Genomic DNA, 18,806 nt, shown 5'->3' on the forward strand with positions numbered 1-18,806 from the left:
TGTGACCCTGGGCAAGTCACTTAACCCTGTTTGCCTCAGTCTCCTCATTTGTAAAATGAGTTGGAAAAGGAAATGGCAAACCATTACAGTATCTTTGGCAAGAAAACTTCAAATGGGGTCATGAAGAGTTGGATGTTACTTAACAACAAGAAAATAAAAGTGTCAGACACCATAGCCTCTGAGGTATCTCCCATTTGTCCAAAGTCTTACAGAGTAATTTTCACAAGTGGGACTTCAGCCCAGGTCTTCTGAATCCAGAGCTAATATATTTTGCCATATTGCCTTTTTTTAAAACAGTTTTTCTTTGTTACAAGGGAAGGCTCACTGGGTGTGGGGGTGTTATAGATGGGCTACCAGGAAATGACTAGGATGTAAAAATAACCTGGAAAGAAAACTTAAAAAAAAAAAATAAATACATTTTAAAAAGAAACAGTGTCATAGTATATGGTTACACCCCTGACCCAGGGCCTAGTGCCCAGATTTTTCTGGAAATTATCATAAATGCCACATTTAATCAGCTACCAATTAGTGGATTACACTGTTTAGAACTTTCTGAAGTGGATACAAAATCAGTTATAAAAGGCAACACAGTAACCAGCTGTGTAAAACTATATATAATATGATGCAGAATCTGAGCCTACAAAGTGAATTTAGAATTTTTTTCAATTATCAAGCATTTTTTTTTCTCCCTATCACTTCCTCTCCTCCTTCTGGAAAAAAAAAAAAAAAGGAAAGAGAAAGCTCTTGTAACAAACATCGTCAAGCAAACAAATTCCCACACTGGCCATGTCCAAAAGTGTGTCTCCTGCAGACTCAGTTCATCACTTCTCTGTCAGGAGGTGTGAAACATTTATCATCACTGTAGACTTGAAGTAAGGAGAGACCTAAGTTCCAGTACTGTCTCTGACTTATAGTTAGCTGTGTGAACATGGACCTTTGTAATATGGAGACAATAATTATATCTGCCTCATGGGGTTGTTTTGAGCATCAAATGAGATCATGTATGTATACAGTCCTTTGTTATAACTTTGAAGCCCTATATAAATGGAATAATGGGGTACAGGCTCTGGGAATTCCCTTGAACTTTTCTTGAATCTCCCTACTTGAACTGGCATTTGCCTGAGGCTATAACCTTTTCATTATCACTATGCCAATTCTTTGTTACCCTTAACCTAACCTAGGCCTCCATTGTTTGCTATCTTCAGATGCCTATGGCTGCTTCCCATCCTTGATCCTATCTAAAACCCCATTCTCTTGGTTCCTGGCTCCAGACCTCTAGTGACCTCAGCCTACTGTCCACTCCCATCAAGATCTTCCCTAGACCCCTCCTCCAGTCACCCCAGTCTACTTGGCCAACCCTAGATCCTTCCCACAGTCTTTCTGCATATAAGATCCTTTTTGTTTCCATGAAAGTCAGATTCAATCAGACCCCCTTGCCAACACAAGTGTCAGGTCAAAAATGCTCAGATTCCTTAAGAGTCTGGCCAATATGGCAGATTTTTAATAAGCTTTGTTTTTCTTTGGCTGAAAGAAGGCTTGAGTTGAATTCATTTGGGAAGGACCCGCTTGATGCTATTTTGAGGTCCCAGCACCCCTAAACCTCAACTTAGGGCTTTAAAAAAAACCAGCTTCTTAAAATACCTTGGTTGTGGGGAGGTTAGGTGGTACAGTGAATAGAGCACCGGCCCTGGAGTCAGGAGGACCTGAGTTCAAATCCAGACTCAGGCACTTAAAACAAAAAAAAACTAGCCATGTGACCTTGGGCAAGTCAACCCCAATTGCCCTACCTTCCCCCCTCCAAAAAGCAAAAAAATAAACAAAATTTAAAAAATACCTTGGGTGATGAGAGAGAGAGAGCGCCTGGGTAACTTGAAGTTGAATATGGCCTTTGTTATGTCTTTGAAGACATTTCCCTATAGAGGATTGAGAGAGTGCCAATGAGATGATCTATGATGTTTTGAGGGGTACTGGTTGGCCCATTTATACTTCACTGAAGATGACTGAATCAGGGTTATTGTAGATTGGAGCTTCATCCTTAGATCAATGACCATAAAAGGGACAGATCTAGCATAGTGTTCACAGGGCCAGAAATGAGCCTGAAAAAACAGAGAAAGGGAATGTTTCAGAAAGCAGCCAAGTTCCTGAATGATGGAGCATTAGCACAGGCCCCCAGGGAACTCCTTGACCCCAGAAATAGTAGTGTTAGAATCCCTCTGTCCCAGAGATGAAGTCAGGGAGAGACAATGGCATAGAAGCTAAGTAAATCTTGGCTTGGGGGACTTTTTGGTACTGGGAGAGGAGGGCATCGCCAAGCCCCAGAGAGAGTAGCAGTGGAGTAGTGAAAATGACTGAATCAGGACTTCCAGGAAGAAGTCCTACTTGAATCTCTGGACTAGACTTCAAGAGAGAAGTTCTCCCAGGATTCCTGATCCTAGGTTTCTAGAGAGAAGAGGAAGTAAGCACAGGCCTGGAGCTGGAGAAGTAGAAGGGAAGGGAGTCACAATGTGAGGAAGCAAATTCTGACATCATCCTTCTCTGAAGTCTACAGATTATCCAGGTCCAATGTGCAAAATATCAAGTGCAAAATTTCCTTGGCAGGAGTCCTAAAACTTAGGGTGGTAGGACTATAAAGGCCCCTAGTTAGCATAGGACTAAGCAGCTATAGCTCTGCCATATATCTCCTTTCTAGGGAAGTCTCAACCAAAGGGTAGTAATATGAGTCAAAAGGACTAGAAAAGTCCCTGGGGAGGAATTGTTTGGATTGTTCATGGGCTCCAGAAAATCCTTTCTTTGTTTTATATTTTGTGTAAAATGATAAAGGATGTTCTTTATCCAAGATATATTGTCCATGTGAGTGACTGTATAGAGCTGAGGACCCCTTCTACTCATCTCTGTAGAGACCTAGAAGCAAGCTATAAGTTCTCAACGAAAATCCTAGGTGGGACAAAACAAGCCAAACTCTTAGGTTTCCAGTAAAGCCAGCAGCATGGGGTAGCTAGGACTTTACAATCAGATGCCAACCTTTAGGGGACTCACACCCTTCCTCCAGAAGAACATTGGTTGAACATCTAGCCCTCTCTTACCTAGTCCCTAGGCTAGCACTGGCCAGGATCTTGTGGTCCTCATGCTCTAATCCTGGGGCCTGCCATCCCATGAGGACAGACTGTACCCAGTACAAGGCCTGGTGTAGGGATCGATAATCTTACATATCATATTTTGGCCAAAGTCTGAATTAATCAAACAGACTGCTTTCCTTCAACTTCTGTGTCAGCAACTTCAGAGACCCAGATAAGGCTGGAGATGGGATTCCCCCTTATCGTGGGAGGAAAACAGACATCCCAAGACCATAAAATGTAAATGAACACTGCTCTGTTTGTTGTCAATTTGCATTTACAACTAAGGAACTTCTTTCTCACATATAGATGGTAATAAATGGAGATCATAAAATTGTGTGACACAGTCACCCTGAATTGGGATAGTTCTAAAATGTGTAAAAAGTCTGCTGATTCCTCCGTTCATCAGTTAGGATGTAGCTCTCCTAACTCCTTGTACAAGTCCGCTAGCCTTAAGGGAATGAGAAGTAAATGTTGTAATTGTATGGTACTATCTGTTTGTCTCCCTTAACCAAACTTTTGAAATGGTTCCACAGGACATATAGCGCATAGGCTGGATAGGGTTTGCAGGGGAGTCAGCACCACATCATCACTAGCAGCAAAGCTCTCCACCAGCTCCTCTCATCTATTTTCCTTTCTACTGTGCCCTCTGGAATCCTGCTCCATCTTTCCCAGAATCCTCTTTATGTTAGATCTAATCCGCCTCATGAAGACACCATCTGTTGGTACTTTCTTCAAGGCTGGCAGCTCCTCTTCTCATACCCCCTGACCTTCAGAGCCAAGAGGAGGGGTTGGCATATTCCTTCATCCTCATCTCCACTTTCAGGCTCTCTCTACCACTGTCACTCAGCACCCACCTTACCTTTCAAATTCATTCCCTCCTTCTAGATCCTTGTTATTGTCATCTATGAATCTTCAGCTCCTTTTTCTTCCTCTTCAGTTAGTTCAAGACCTAGTTCATGGGGCAGCTAGGTGGTGCAATGGATAGATAGGCTTTGAGTCAGGGAGGACCTGAGTTCAAATGTGGCCTCAGACACTTACTAGCACTGTGACCCTGGGCAAGTCACTGTTTGCCTCAGTTTCCTCATCTGTAAAATAAATTGGAGAAGGAAATGGCAAAGCATTCCAGCATCTTTGACAAGAAAACCCCAAAAGGTTCTATTGAAGAGTCAGACATGACCAAAAAGACTAAACAACAAAAGCCTCATTCAGAGTCTTCTTTCTCTACCCCCAAGGCCTTCCTCCCCCCTTTGAACTCCCAGGCTCTCAGTTCCTTCAGAACTCTTTTGACTCTAACTCTGGTCCAACTCCCTCTCAGTTGTTTCACTACATGTGCCCCAGGTGTTGAAGCTCTTCCTAGCAGCTGCGTCTTTTTTTAGCCAGGGTTATACCACTTCTTTAAATCTTTTTTCCCATTTCTTCTTTCTTCTTCTGCTGAACAAATGCCAAATATCATGAGCATACCATATACACGGTAGAACAGAAGAGGATTGTTCATGAAATTGTGCATCTCTATCCAGAGTTTGCTTTCCTTTTAAAATTCATAACAATTCAACATGTAACTTTTGAAACTGCCTTGTTTGTCCGACCTTGCTTCTGGTCTCTTCCCTTTCGTCGGGGTGGAAGGCCAAAACAGTTGATCACAATATCACGAGACTTATGTCCAAACAAGGTTTATTATAAGAGAAGTGAACGTGCGTGTAGAACCCAAAGAGTTCTTTTTACCAAAGTGTGCATTTTTTTAAATTTCAGGATAAAGGCAGAAGGGGGTACTAGAGAGGAGAGGGAAGGGCAGCAAAGGCGGGGACAAAAGCCAAGACCAGCCCCGCATGAAAATAGGAGGGTCTGACCATCTGCAAAGGATTCCAGCTGCTCAAGTATTATCCCAGCCTGGCACAGACCTGGCGCCTGTCTTGCCTCCAAAGGACACACAACCCAGGCAGTCAGCTTGGGGTACAACAAACAAATTATGTCAGCTCGGAGGGAACTTCATCTTTGACACATCCAGGGCCTCCTGAATGCTCTAGGTCCAGTGTGTGTGGACAATATGGCAACACAACAAGATCAGTTCAGGGGACCCCTTCACAAAGGGAGCCCTGTGTTTTTCCTATTTCCCACCTCCCCACACCCAACAGATGGTTCTGATGAGGGTTGGCTATTAGGTTCGGCAGGAACTCTGATCTTTAGGTAAGAGCAGAAAGCCTGCAATTCAGTCTGGAAAGAATTCAGCCCAGGATAATTTGGAGTCAGAGTTGTAAAAGTTTATTGTACGCTTTACATCGGGGAAGGATCCTCAGGGGACCTGCAAGCTTAAAGAAGACACAGGCATAGCTTTTAAAGAGTTAAGGCTATTCATTAGATGTCAGTTATGCTGACCAGGTGAGAAGAGGGTGGGATTTGGGAGGAGTTAAGGGGGGGTCAGTGTTTAAAAGAACATGCATTTTTTATATAACTGCGAAGGTGTACTGCCCATGATTCACTGGGAAAAAGCCCAAGCGGGGGCTACCTGGAGGTGTGGTTTTAGGCTTGAAATGTCACTAAGTCAGCGAGCAGTCAAGGGCTGACTGAGAAGTGCCCAGTCTGCCACCTATCAGTGTCATGTTTGACAGGATTGATGTCTGGGAACCAAGGTTAATGGAGACACAGTATGTGGATAGTTGCTTAAGGAGTTAACCTAGAGATAGGGTATTGAAGGATTCATGGGGGCAGTGGGACACTATACAAGGGGGAGATAATAGTTGCCTAAGCTGGAATGTTCATAGATTCTTTTATGAAGGATTGATAGGTGTAGCTTGTTATTGTTCCAAGCTGAGATAAACAATTCATGAGTTGTTGCTGGGCAGAGTTAATGCTCTGAGGCTAGGCAGAGTGCAGGTAGGGGGAAGGGGCAGAGTTAATGCTCTGGGACTGGGGAGGGGGAAATGTGATTTTATAGACTGGTTTAACAAATTGATGTTACAGACTGATGTTGCAAATTGGTTTTACAAATTGATGTTACAAATATAGATCCCAAGCACCCCATCAGTTCCAGGGGAAATTTTGGGTGGGGAAATAGTCTGTGCAAATCCAGAGCTTTTTAGGCTATGGCTTCTGTGAATAAAAAAGTTGCTGCCCACTGGGAACCAAACTGAAATTGACCTTTCTTCTCTTCTCTTCTCTTCCTTCCTTCCTTCCTTCCTTCCTTCCTTCGGTCCACATAGGGTATCAGAGCCTTAGCTTTGGGAGCTCTGCTCAAAGGGAATGTAAATTTTAATATCTGAAATTTTTTTTAAACCCCAAATCACTACAGCTCTCATTGATTGGCTAACAATAGGTCCCAGGCCAAGCCCTACTTGATCATTATTGGGGCCCTGATTGGCTCAGAATGAATGTAAATAGCAATTGTTTCTGTTTTGGTCAGAAACTTGAGGGTCTTCCCCTCCCAGATGGATTTTATTTTTTGAGTAGGTAAAGAGGCCATTATCTGCTTCATTCCTTACCTACCCTTAATAACTGAATAGGCATTGCCTCAGTCAAACTGAGACTTGTTAAAGACCTTAACTTGGAAAGGATAAGGTTCCTCATTGGATCCTGAGCCATGTCCTGTTGTTCTGATCTATATCTGACCATTGGGCTCCCTTGACTCAGAATAGAAATCGAGGCTGGTGACTTTGCACAGCCCTCCCCCACTTAAATCCAATTCACTAGGTTAAACAAGAACACCATAATTTATTTTACTGTCCCCTTTTCACAATAAATGTCTCAGTTAAAAAACAAAATAAACCACCAACCTGGCAGCAGAGACTGGGGTGTCTGTGTGTGTGTGTGTGTGTGTGTGTGTGTGTGTGTGTGTGTGTGTGTGTGTGTGTGTGTGTGTTTACCAGGATGCACTCTACTCATGGAATTCACATTTCAAATGTACCCTCCACTAAGAGGCCCCTCCCTCTGATTATCTGGTTCCTCCCTGAATCTCCATTTAAAGATATCTCCCTGAAGAGCTGTACCAGCTTTCATCTGACCACTAAGCACTCACAAATTCTTCATCATGCTCCTGAGCTGGGTACCTTCCTTTCCCTGCCTCTTTTCAGCCTTCTTTTTTGTGTTATCTCACTCCCATTAGAATATACACTTTTTGAGAGCAGGAACTATCTTTGTTTTTGTATTTCCTTAGCTTAGTACAGTGCCCAGAACATAGTAAAAGCTCTTAATAAATGCTTGTTTCCTGACTGACAAATCAGCAAACATTTATTTACCATGTTATATGCTGAAGGAATTATGCTCAGTACTAAAGGAAGATAGGAAGAGAGATAAAATGTGGATTACTACCTGAAGGAAGTTATTATAGTCTAATCTAATCTAAACAAATTTATATCTGTGATATAAACAGAACTTATTATGTACAGAGAGAAGTTAAGGCAAAGTGCTATGAAAATCTGAGCAGAAGAAATATATCACTGTCAGCTAAGGGGAAGGGATGTTGGGGAAGGCTTCATGAAGGAAAAAATACAAGTTAAATCTTAAACAAAGAGAACTTCAACAGGAGACAGATTAATAAAATAAGGAATTTATTACTGGAATGGTTTGAGCAAAGGGCACAGAGGGCAGGATGATGGGCAGATGAAGAATAGAGTATGTGGAGAATAGTAAGAAATAAAGCCGGAAAAGGAGTTGGAGCCAGATCTTAGAGGGTCTTCAGTATGGGGTAAGGAGCGTATATTTCTTCCTCCTTGATCTCTTCATACATTTCTTTTTTCAGTTTATGGAAACCAAGCTCTGTCCACAGGATGTTGCATTGCTGGCCACCATCCCCAGTGCTGGTTATTCCTTCTCTTATGTCCCCCCAACACACTAGATCAGGAAGAATTGGCATCCTCTTTGTTCCCATTGCCGTGTCCAGTCTTTCTTACTGTTGAGGATTAGGGGTGCTAGGACCCTGAAACAGCAACATACAGATCCTGCCTGAATGAATTCAACCTAACCCTTCTTTCAGCCAGAGAAAAACAAGGTTTATTAAGGATCTGCCATATTGGGTAGATTCTTAAGCATTCTGAACATTTGTATAGCTAATGTAAGCGGGGCCAGATTGAATGTGAGCACCTTCATGAATGTGAGATGGATCTTATATATAGAAAGACTGTGGGCGGGTTCTAGAAGTGGCCAAGTAGTCTGGGGTGACTTGGAGAAGGATCTAGAGAGAATCTTGATGGGAATGGCCAACAAACTGTGAGGTAACAGAGAAGAAGGGAACGCCAGGGACCTGGACCACGTGGTCAAAGGAGAATGAGATCTAGATAGGATCAAGGGGTGGGAAGGAACAATGAAAGACTCGACTAGGTTAACAAAGAATTGGGCATAGCAATAATGAAAGGCGTATAGCCTCAGGTGAATGAAAGATCTAATGGGGAAGTTCAAGGAGAGTTCCAGGTGGGGTTTTCTGGGCCTGTGGTCCTTGTTATCTTCCCAGCTTCCCAGAATATCACCGATTCGGTCAGTCATGCCTTAAATCTCAGCGTTCCTCATAACTATGCCACTTTCTTGATGTTGAACCCATTACACCAGTTAGATGTCAACTTCCTTGACAGGAGGGCCAATTTCATTTCCTCCTATGTATCCCCAGTGCCTGGTGCAAACTGTTGTAAGTGCTTCATAATAATAAAAATGATGATAGCTAACATTTACATGGCATCTACCCATGTGCCAGGCACCGAGTTAAGTGGTTTACAAATATGACCTCATTTGATCTTCACAACAATCCTGTATAATAACTGCTATTCTTATTCTCATTTTACAGATAAGGAAATTGAGGCAGAGATTAAGTGATTTAGGGTCACTCAGCTAATAAATGTCTGAGGGTAAATTTGAACTGAATAAAAACTTGTTGAACTGAATTAAATCTCTAATCATATTTTTCTTTCCATTTCTCTCTCTGCCTTGTTCCTCATAAATCTATTTTTTGAGGGACTGTAATTTTATTAGTATAAGGAATTCTTTTTTTCTTTTTTAGAGGGGGGGGAATGCAGGGTAATTGGGGTTAAGTGATTTGCCCAAGGTCATGTGGCTAGTTTTGTGTTAAGTATCTGAAGCTGGATTTGAATTCAGGTCCTCCTGACTCCAGGGTCGGCTCTATTCACTGCGCTCCCACCTAGCTGCTAGTGTATAGGGAATTCTTGATGAGCAAATTCCCTTTGCTAAGGCAGATGGGTACCTACTCTGCAACTTGTAGTGTTGAGAGGTGCTTGGAGCAATGAAAAGTTAAATAACAAGTCAGGGCCCTTGCAGAAAGTATATATTAAAGGTGGGGCTTGAACCCAGCCCTTTCTGATTTCAAGGTTAGCTCTCTATTATGTCAGGCTGGCTCTCACTAAGCCTATTCTTTACTCTTACCACAACCTCTGCTTCCTCTATCCCTTCCTGTACCCCCAAGCCATGATCACTGCTCAGGCCTCACTTCCTTCTGGTGGAAGTCTTGATCCTATGGTTAACCAATTAAACTTTCACTCTTTTCTTACCATCTGATCCTCAACCCTCTCTACCTCAATCTTTTGAGCTGTTGCATGATACTGGAGAAAAACACATCATTGTGCCCAAAGGGTCCATGATAAGCTCACCATCACCTAAGCTCACCATTACCTAAGCACACTGTGGGAAGGGAGAACATTCCTTTTTCCTTTAGTTACTCTAGCATACTCCCTCACTGGCTGTTTCACATCTCTTCTGTCCTCATGTGCTGTGAGCTCCCCTTCCTGCCTAACTTGATCATTTTAAGCCCTGCTGCATTTTCATCCTTCCTTTATATTTGTCTCCAAGAAAGAGGAATCTCTTTTTTACCAAAGTCAATTCTTTTACTTCTGTTCTATATCCCACCTTCCCTGTCTCTTTTTGGGTTGACTATTCCTTTTTTTGGTCTCATATCTTTAAATCTTTCTGTATCTATCTACTGGCCATTTTCCTATTGCCTTCAAGCATGCTGTGATTTACCCTAACTTTGAAAAACTCCCACTTGCCCCTGCCATCTCGCTCAAGGTATCCTTTCATATCTCTCCTCCATTTCACTGACAAACTCCTACAAAGAATTTCCAACACTCCCTTCCTCTTTTCCCATTCATTTCTCATACCCTTTTGGTTCCTTTTTAGCACCAATACTCAACTGAAAAGGCTCTCTCTAAGGAGACTGACAATCTCTTAACTGATGAAATCCGATGAGATCCTTGATCTCCGCAACTTTTGATACTCTTGATTATCTCCTCCTCTTGGCCATTTCCCCCCTTCCTTTTAAGCATGATGCTGCTCTTTCATGGTTTTCCTTCTACACATCTCACCAATATTCGGTCTCTTTTGCTGAAGCATCATCCATTTTCTGGTACTTTACTCTTTTCTATAAGTTTCCGTCCTTCACCCTCTTTTCTATTTATTTGTGTTCTCTTGGAGTTTCTATAAAGTCAGGCATCATCTTAGTGCCGAAGGCTCCCACATATATGCATCTCTCCGCTGAACTCTAATCATACATCAGTCGCTTGCTGGATTTCTCCTCCTGGCTCTCCCATAAACATTTCAAACTCAAATGTCCAAAATGAAACTGTCTCCCCTGTAAATCTGCCCCTCCTCTTAACTTTGATATTTTTGTCAAGGATATCTAGTTACCCAGTCAAAACCTGTTATTTTCACTCCTCCGTCTTCCTCATTCCCCAAACCCACTCTATTACCATTTTTTCTTTTAAAAAAAATTTGTTCATTTTGAATTTAAATACAAAAAGAAAAAAATGTCCATGTACAAAGCACAACACAAAAGAGTATTCAATATAAAACCATGAATCTCCATTTCACTGTAAACTTTTAAAAACTATATAATAAATACTACAAATTGTTTTTAAAGTTATCCTGCTTTTCTGTACTTCCTTTTTTTTTTTTTTGGTTCTCTGCTGTGTGGTTTTTAATTTTTTTTTCTCTAGCCCTTCCCAACATGCACTTGAGAAGGCCACCATTAGCTACAGATGTGTGTGTGTGTTTAAAACTATACTATACATACTTTTATTTATGGGTGCTTTATCTGGAGGAAGAAAGCATCTTCTTTCATAGATCTTTTGTAGATGATTTGAATGTTTGTAATACTCCAAATGACTTGGTCATTCACAGTTGTTTTTAGAACAATATTGCTATTACTGTATACAACTTTCTCTTGGTTCTGCTCATTTCATGCTCTATTACCATCTTGTCCATTCTACCTTTACAATACATGTCAAATCAGGTATTTTCTTCTTTCCTTTATACTTTGCATTTGTTATGTATACTGATTTCCTGGTTTTCCAACTTTGCTTTGCATTATTTCATTTGTCTTCATATGCTTCTTTGAATTTACTCCAATATTCATATATTCATGTAACAGTTTGTTCAGCCATTCCTTAACTGATGGAAATCTACTTTGTTCCCAGTTTGTTACTACCACAGAAAATACTACTATAAATATTTTGGTATTTATGGAATCTTTGTTTCCGTCTTTGACTTGGACTGAATGCCTAGCAATGGGAACTCTGGGTGAAGAGATATAGACATTTTAGTAATTTTTAGCATAATTCCCATTCCCCCCCCCAGAATAGTTGTACCAATTTTCTTTTTTTCTATTTGTGAAGTAATGAAGTTTATAAAATTCTATGTTTTTTTTCTAGAGGCAGCTTGCTAGGTGATGCAGTAGATAGACCATGGGTCTGAAATCAGAAACATGAATTCCAATTCAGCCTCAGACATTTCGTAGCTGTATAACCCAAGGCAAGTCACTTAACCTGTCCGTCTCTGTTTCTTCAGCTGTAAAATGGGGATAATAATAACATCTATCTCCCAGGATTGTTGTAAGGATTTAATGAGATATTTGTAAGGTGATTAGCACAGTGAGTAGTCATAGTAGGCACTTAATAAGTGTTTTCATTTTATTATAAAGTTAATCATAAACAAATATTTCAATGAACAAAAAAGAACACTTCAAAGAAAAAAAGAGGATGATATATGGAATTGAATTAATGTTATATACAGTTAAGTGTATATAGAATTAAATGTTCATTTAAGGCACTCAAACGGCAATTTTGTTACTTCCTTATTAAATAAAGTTTCTTCCTTTTAAGCACGACACTGCTCTTTCGTGGTTTTCCTTCTACACATCTCACCAATATTCTCAGTCTCTTTTGCTGCATCGTCATCCATTTGCTGTGCCTTTATTGCTTTAATTTAATATGATAGTTAGGTGCGGCTAGGTGGCACAGTGAACAGAGCACCAACATTAGAGTCAGTAGGCCTTGGGTTCGGATATGACCTCAGACACTTGACACATACACACAAAAACTAGCCTTGTGACCTTGGGCAAGTCACTTAACCCCAATTGCCCTACCCTCTCCCCCGTCCAAAAAGCAGAAAAAAAACCCAAAATATTTAATATGGTAGTAATAAAATTATCATGTTTGTGTGCCTTTCTGAATTTTTTCTGTGCATTTTCTATATTCTATTTTTAAAAAATATTTTAATTTTTTTTTGCATTTTTATCAAACTACTACCTAATCACCCATCCCTCCACTATAAACATAACTCCATCCTTGCAACAAACAAGGATAGTTCAAGCAAAATAAATCAACACATTGGATAGCCTGCAAGGAAAAAAAAAAGGGGGGGGTCTTATTCTGCACCTCTAGCCCACCACTTCTCCCTCTAAGGAGTTTTTTCAATTCTCATAATCAGTCTTTTCAAGCCATGATTAGTCATCGCTTTGCTAAGAGATCTAAAGGCTTCCCAAATTGGTCTCCCTTTACGTTACTATGGTCTTTGTTTGACCTCTGTGTTCTCTAGATGCAGCTTCTCTTGCTCGACTTCTTAAGATGATCCCAGTCTTAACCAAATAAGTTGTTCAGAACTTCAGTTTCTTAGGGCACAACAGTTCTTTACATTCATATATCAGAATTTGCTCACCCAAACCAGGAGTGCCCACAGTATTTCCGGGTCTTCCGCTACCACAAAATTGGTGCTATAAATATTTCTGTTCATATGGGTTAAATATTTCTGAGAGATTTAGGAAGCATGGTTCAAATTCAAATTAGAACTGAAGGGTGGAGTTGCCCCGTCGTCCTACCCCTCGGGTTCTGGGGTATGGCCCGGGCCTGAGAAGCACTCTCCCGATACGGTAAATCCTAGGAGTGCTTGAAAGAGTGGAGACGCTCTCTCTCTGGATTCCTGGAGAGTGGCTCCTAGAGCAAAGGGCAGCCTCGGGGCTGGGAGAGCGGGGTAGAAAGAGGAGGAAGAGGAGGAGGGGGAGGGGGGATTCCGGGAACAGGACGGGGCGGGGCCGGGACCTGGGCTAGAAGGAAGGAGGGTCTCTGTACCCGTCCCGCTTGCTCCGGGATTCCGACGGGAGAGGCTGTATGTAGGCTGTCGCCAGCCCCGGCTTGGGCTCCAGCTGCAGTCCTGACCCTGGTCCCACTAAGGGGACGGAGCGACCAGTAAGTCAGTCAGTCCGTCCATCTGTCCATTGGTGCGTCCCAAGGTCCTACCATGGCGGCTTCGTCCTCCTCTGGGCTCTTTTTCCTTTTCTTGCTGCTACTACCTTCACCGCTGGGCGGTGAGTGCGGTACTGGGGAGAAGCCATGGGATGCCCGGGCTGGGAACCGAGGGGAGAGGAATGGGGGATGGGGGGGGGAAGAGGGGGGAGGTTCCACCTTGGACAGAGCGCGGGGGGAAAGGGGGCGTCCTTCTTGGATTCAGATGGGGGGCGCAGGGAGTTAGACCACCAAGTCCACGTTGGGGTGAGCGCCATCCCCCACCGCACCCTGCCCTAGACCTATAGCCCAGACTTGTGACTCCTGATCCCAACAGTCGAAGAAATACTTTTCCTAATTGGGGGTGGGGGTGGGGAACAAGTCTCTGCAAAACCCAATCCGCCTCCCAACCCTGCCTCTCACTAATCCATTCTCCCATTTGAGGATGTTAGGATCCCAATCCTCCACTAGGCAACCTCCCTTCTGGGTCACTGTGACCTCCATGACCCCAATCCCATCCTTTCTTTACTAACCTCAACATTATTCTAATCCCAGGGACTGGGGAGAAAATTTCTAATTCTCTCCTCCCCTCCCCCCTCCAGGCTAGACCTCTGCTTGGAGGAGGCTTGAGTTTGGCCCACTGTCTGCCGGACTGTCTGTCAGACCCCATTACCCCTAGATAATTCAAGAGGAGGGAATGAGGTGATAAGCATGAACTTTTCTGGGCCTTAAATTTCCTCATCTGTAAAATGGGGATAATCCTGCCCTGGCTTCCCCAGCCAAGAGGATCACTAGAGTCAAATGAGAGAATGGCTTTGAAAGGATATATAGCTTTATGTTATTGTATAGCAGTAACTTCAGAGCTGGAGTAAGGCCAGAGTACAGCACTTCATATGTGGCCTTGAGTGGGGCGAGCCTAGACTCAGAAAGACCCATCTTCACAAACTCAAATCTGGTCTCTGTGTGACCCTGACCAAGTCACTTAATCCTGTTTGCCTCAGTTTCCTCATCTGCAAAATGAGTTAGAAGCCACTCCAGCATCTTTGCCAAGAAAACCCCAGTTGAGGTAATGAAGACTCACCAGGACATGCTGGGTAGTACATTAAACCTACCCCACTATCTTGCTTAAGAAAGGAGCCTGAAGGCTCAGAGCAGGCAGGACTCTTATTTTAAGTAGGGGGAAATTGAAGCCCAGAGAAAGGAAAGGACTTGTCCACGGTCATACGAGGATTTGCCAGGTTAAGAACTAGGAGAGGAGCTCCTGTTTATTGTCGGTCACTGGCAGTCTATTGAGAACTGTTGTAATCCATGCTAAAGCAACAACAGTCTGTTTTCAGGTAACATGTGGTGGAGTATTGCAGGATCTTTCTTTTCCCAGGGAAGCTGCCATATTTTCCCCTGGTTGAGCCTTAGCTAGGGATTCCAGACAGGATTCTGGGGTTTGTGTTGGTTTGGTTGGGGAGAATTGCTGGGGTGCAGAGTAGTGAGTCTGGGCTGGGGACAGTGTTTCTCTTTGTCTTTCTTTCATCAGTCCATGTGGGATTCAGAAAGTTTCCTAGCCCCTCAGTGGAACAACTCAGACTTGGTGGCCAGAGCTAGTCTGAGCTAGGGAGGAAGAATGTATGAGCTCACTCTTATATCTAGTGTGGCAAATGGGAGCTCAAACGAGATAGATTTTTTTTTTTACTCTGAATGTGCTCTCTCAGCCTATGGCAAGACCAGATATCTATGCAGTTCCTTATCTTATTCCCAGGGTCCAGGAAGGAGGTGGAGAGGGTGCCAAAACAGAAATCTTCTAGAGGAAGTAAATACAATTCCTCTGAAAGTATGTGTGGGACCGAGGTGAATTGTGTACATTCATGTGCATGATACATTGTGCAGAAGGGAGTAGTGTATGTATGTGGGAATGATACTAGTGTAGAGGGAAGTTGCATGTTTGCCATACACAACCTAGAGGAAGGCTATGTCTGTGTTATACAACACGGGGTATTTGTGTAATTATGTGATACATGGTTGCCAGGGAAATTGTATGTATGTTTCTAATATACAAGTGTGTGTGTGTGTGTGTGTGTGTGTGTGTGTGTGTGTGTATGAGAGAGAGAGAGAGAGAGAGAGAGAGATAGACAGAAGGGAATTGTGTGTGTGGACATGGAACAGGAATTGTGTCTACATGTTCAATGTACAGCACAGAGGGTTACTGTACATATGTGTGATACGCAGTCCAGAAGGGAATTGTGTGTGAGATATAAAATACAATTGGGAGACTAGTTTTCAGCCTCATGGAGGAATAAAAGGGGAGAAGCTTCAGAGTCAGATGATTGATTCCCTGTTGAGTTCAAAAAACATATAGCTCCAGATTCCTGCTAAGCTGAACATAGGAATTTACTATCTGGTCTGGACCCAGGAGTGCAGACTTTCTAGAACTGGTGCTGTGAGTCTTGGTTCAGTCCAGACTGAGCCTTGAGCCATTGTCTGAGAGGTTGAACCTTGACCCTACTCCCAAACTAAGCCCTGGCTCTGGCCACTGACTAAACCTGATCTCTGATACAGAATGGGCCCTGAGTCTGAAGAAAACAGAGCCTTAACCTTAGCCTTGAGGATGAGCTCTGATTATGGGCAGTTATTTCACCATTTTATATTGTTGGTCATGAGGGGGACTGGGTATATAGCTCCTTTCTTTTTCAGCAACTGGACTCAGAACCCATTTGTCTTGCTGAGAAAAATCAATAACTTTATGAAGGAAGGATGGGGGTTGGGAGACTTTATGGGGACTGTTTAAGAACTTGGAGAACCAGTTAATGAGGCTTTTTGAAGTTAGTTCATGGTTTTATTTTGTCTAGGTATCTCCCCTGTATCTAATTCAATTTCTGGCATCTAGTAGGAGTTTAATAAATATTTGTTGTATTGAATGTTTAATGGTTGCCACTGTCCTAACCTGCGTATATTAGTGATTCTCTGGTTTGGAGGGGGCAGGTTCGAGGGGGTGGTCTTTGGGCAGGTTGTGTGTTTGTATTTTTGAGGCAGGTTAGACAAACTTGAACCACCTTAGGCAGTTCTGTCATGCAAGAATAGAAAGTTAGCTGAAAGATTGCTTCATAAGAGTGGTGGAAAACTCAGGGCTTCCTGTTTGGCTGAGAGCAAACCTGGGGGTCGTGGAATGAACGAATCAGTTCATTTGGAGGTGCTCGATGATCTCAAAACAAGGGGGTGGACTAAGAAGATGCTGTTCTGAAGATTTCTTTGTTTATTTGGGGGGGAGAAGCCTGGGAGGGTGCCAAAAGGTTTTCTCTTTCTTAAGAGATGTCTTTATTTCCCCCATGAAATGGTTGATCCTTTGATAAAGCAAAGGGCTTTGGTATGGGGGCAGGGAAGGAGGAGGTACCCGCTAACTGCTTAGATCCTCAGTTTCCTCAGGGCATTCTGGGCTGTCAGAAGTTTCTTCTCTGAATGCTGATGCCCCAGAAAGGCTATCCTGAGGTGACTAGGGGAGGTGGTCATCCCCACCCCAAAGGATTCCCTGCAGGAATCTTTATCATCAAAGTACTGAAGAAAAGAGAAAAGTTTCTCACCTTCAGGAATCAGGGTAATACCTTATTCATTATTTTCTCCTTTGCTGTTTTGCTTCACTTCACCGGAAACCTCTAAAAAAAAGTAACTTATGTTTCATGCAAATATCCCAGTTGTTGATCAGGGATCCACCACTTCGCTTGCCAGTGCCTGCCCTAATCAGTATTTATTCCTATGAAAAGTAATAATCTTGATTTTATAGGTGGATTTACATCGCCAGACTTTGTTATAAAAATGCTTTAATTCCTGCCTAAAGTTAGCAATTTTTTTTCCTAATTTGCTTTAAGCAGAGAAAAAAATTTTATACCTCTTCACTAGAACATATGCTTGAGGTAGTAAGCTTCCCATTTCTTTTTTTTTTTTCAATTTTATTTTATTTTCAAGTTTAAATCATCTTTTTCCCCCTTTTCCCTCCTCTCCCTTTCCAGTTCATTGAGGTTGGCAAGAAAAACAAAGCCCATTACAAATATTTGTAGTCATGCAAAATAAATTCCCATATTAGCCATGTAGAAAAAAATGAAGAAGGAAAAGAACATCTGCTTCCATCTGTACTCTGAGCCTATCACTCCTCTCTCTGGATGTGGATGGCATGTTTCATCCAGGAGTCCTTTGGCATTGTAGTTGGTTCTTGTGTTTATCAGAGTTGCTCAATTTTTGTAAGTTGGTTGTTATTGTGTAAAGTGTTCCCTTGGTTCTGCTTGCTTCACTTAGCATCAGGTCACATAAATCTTCCCAGGTTTTTCCAAAATACCCACTTCATCATTTCTTATAGCACAGTAGTATGCCATCACATTCATGTACCATAGCTTGTCTAGCCATTTTCCAATTGTTGAGCAATTCCTTAGTTTCCAAGGCTTTGCCATCACACACATACAAAGCTGCTATAAATATTTGTGTACATTGAGTTGCTTTTCAGTTGTGTTTGATTCTTTGTGACCCCTTTTAGGGTTTTCCTGGCACAGGTTCAGGAGTTTTTTGCTATTTCCTTCTCTAGCTCATTTTTACAGATGAGGAACTGAGACCAGGTGTGCACAGCCAGGGTCACACAGCTAGTAAGTGTCTAAGGCTCAATTAGAATTCACAGAGGAGTCTTGCTGACTCCAGACTGGGCACTGTACCACTTAGCTGCCTATTTTTGTACATATGGACTCTTTTTGAACTACGCATCTTTGGAAGAGGCTAAATGGTTCCATGTCAAAAATACTGTTGATGCTGAGGTCCTGTGGTGTTGAATTTTAAACAGAAAAGATGAACTTTTTTTTGTATTAACAGCCCTTTTAACATAAGAGCATCTTTTTTTTTGTGGAATGGCTGGCAGGGGGAGGGGAGGAAGCAATGGGGTTAAGTGACTTGCCCAAGTTCACACAACTAGTAAGTGTCTGAGGTTGGATTTGAATGTAGGTCCTCCCAACTCCAGGGCCAGTGCTCTATCCACTGTACCACTTAGCTGCCGCCCCCCACCACCTTTTTTAAAAAGCATCTTTAATGGTAGGTGATAATAACTATAGGCTTTGAGGTTTGAAAAGTGCTTTATTATCTCATTTGATAACTCAGATTTGCAAACATAACAGCTCTATGAAAAAAGCTGAGCAGTTACTATTATCCTCATTTCACAAATGAGGAAATAGCCCTGGAG

General features: G+C 42.3%; 1 protein-coding gene across 6 annotated transcripts in view; it reads left to right on the forward strand.

Annotated features, from left to right (window-relative positions):
- Positions 1 to 13,126: 13,126 nt before the first annotated feature.
- The window catches only part of SHISA5 (shisa family member 5), a 45,914-nt gene continuing 40,234 nt past the window's right edge, over positions 13,127 to 18,806 (forward strand). For 2 of the 6 annotated variants that reach the window (XM_069090611.1, XM_069090612.1), the window contains exon 1: positions 17,042 to 17,186. In XM_069090611.1, the coding sequence (XP_068946712.1) occupies positions 17,051 to 17,186 (136 nt within the window). In that variant the 5' untranslated portion in view covers positions 17,042 to 17,050. Of the gene's footprint in view, positions 13,252 to 13,375; positions 13,687 to 17,041; positions 17,187 to 18,806 lie in introns of those variants that run through there. The other 4 variants (XM_069090616.1, XM_069090613.1, XM_069090615.1 and 1 more) reach the window with 4 other exon arrangements.

This window comes from Petaurus breviceps, unplaced genomic scaffold (assembly GCF_028583685.1).
Source record: "Petaurus breviceps papuanus isolate PSGF00001 unplaced genomic scaffold, PetGlider_PUasm1.0 187, whole genome shotgun sequence".
NCBI lineage: Eukaryota > Metazoa > Chordata > Mammalia > Diprotodontia > Petauridae > Petaurus > Petaurus breviceps.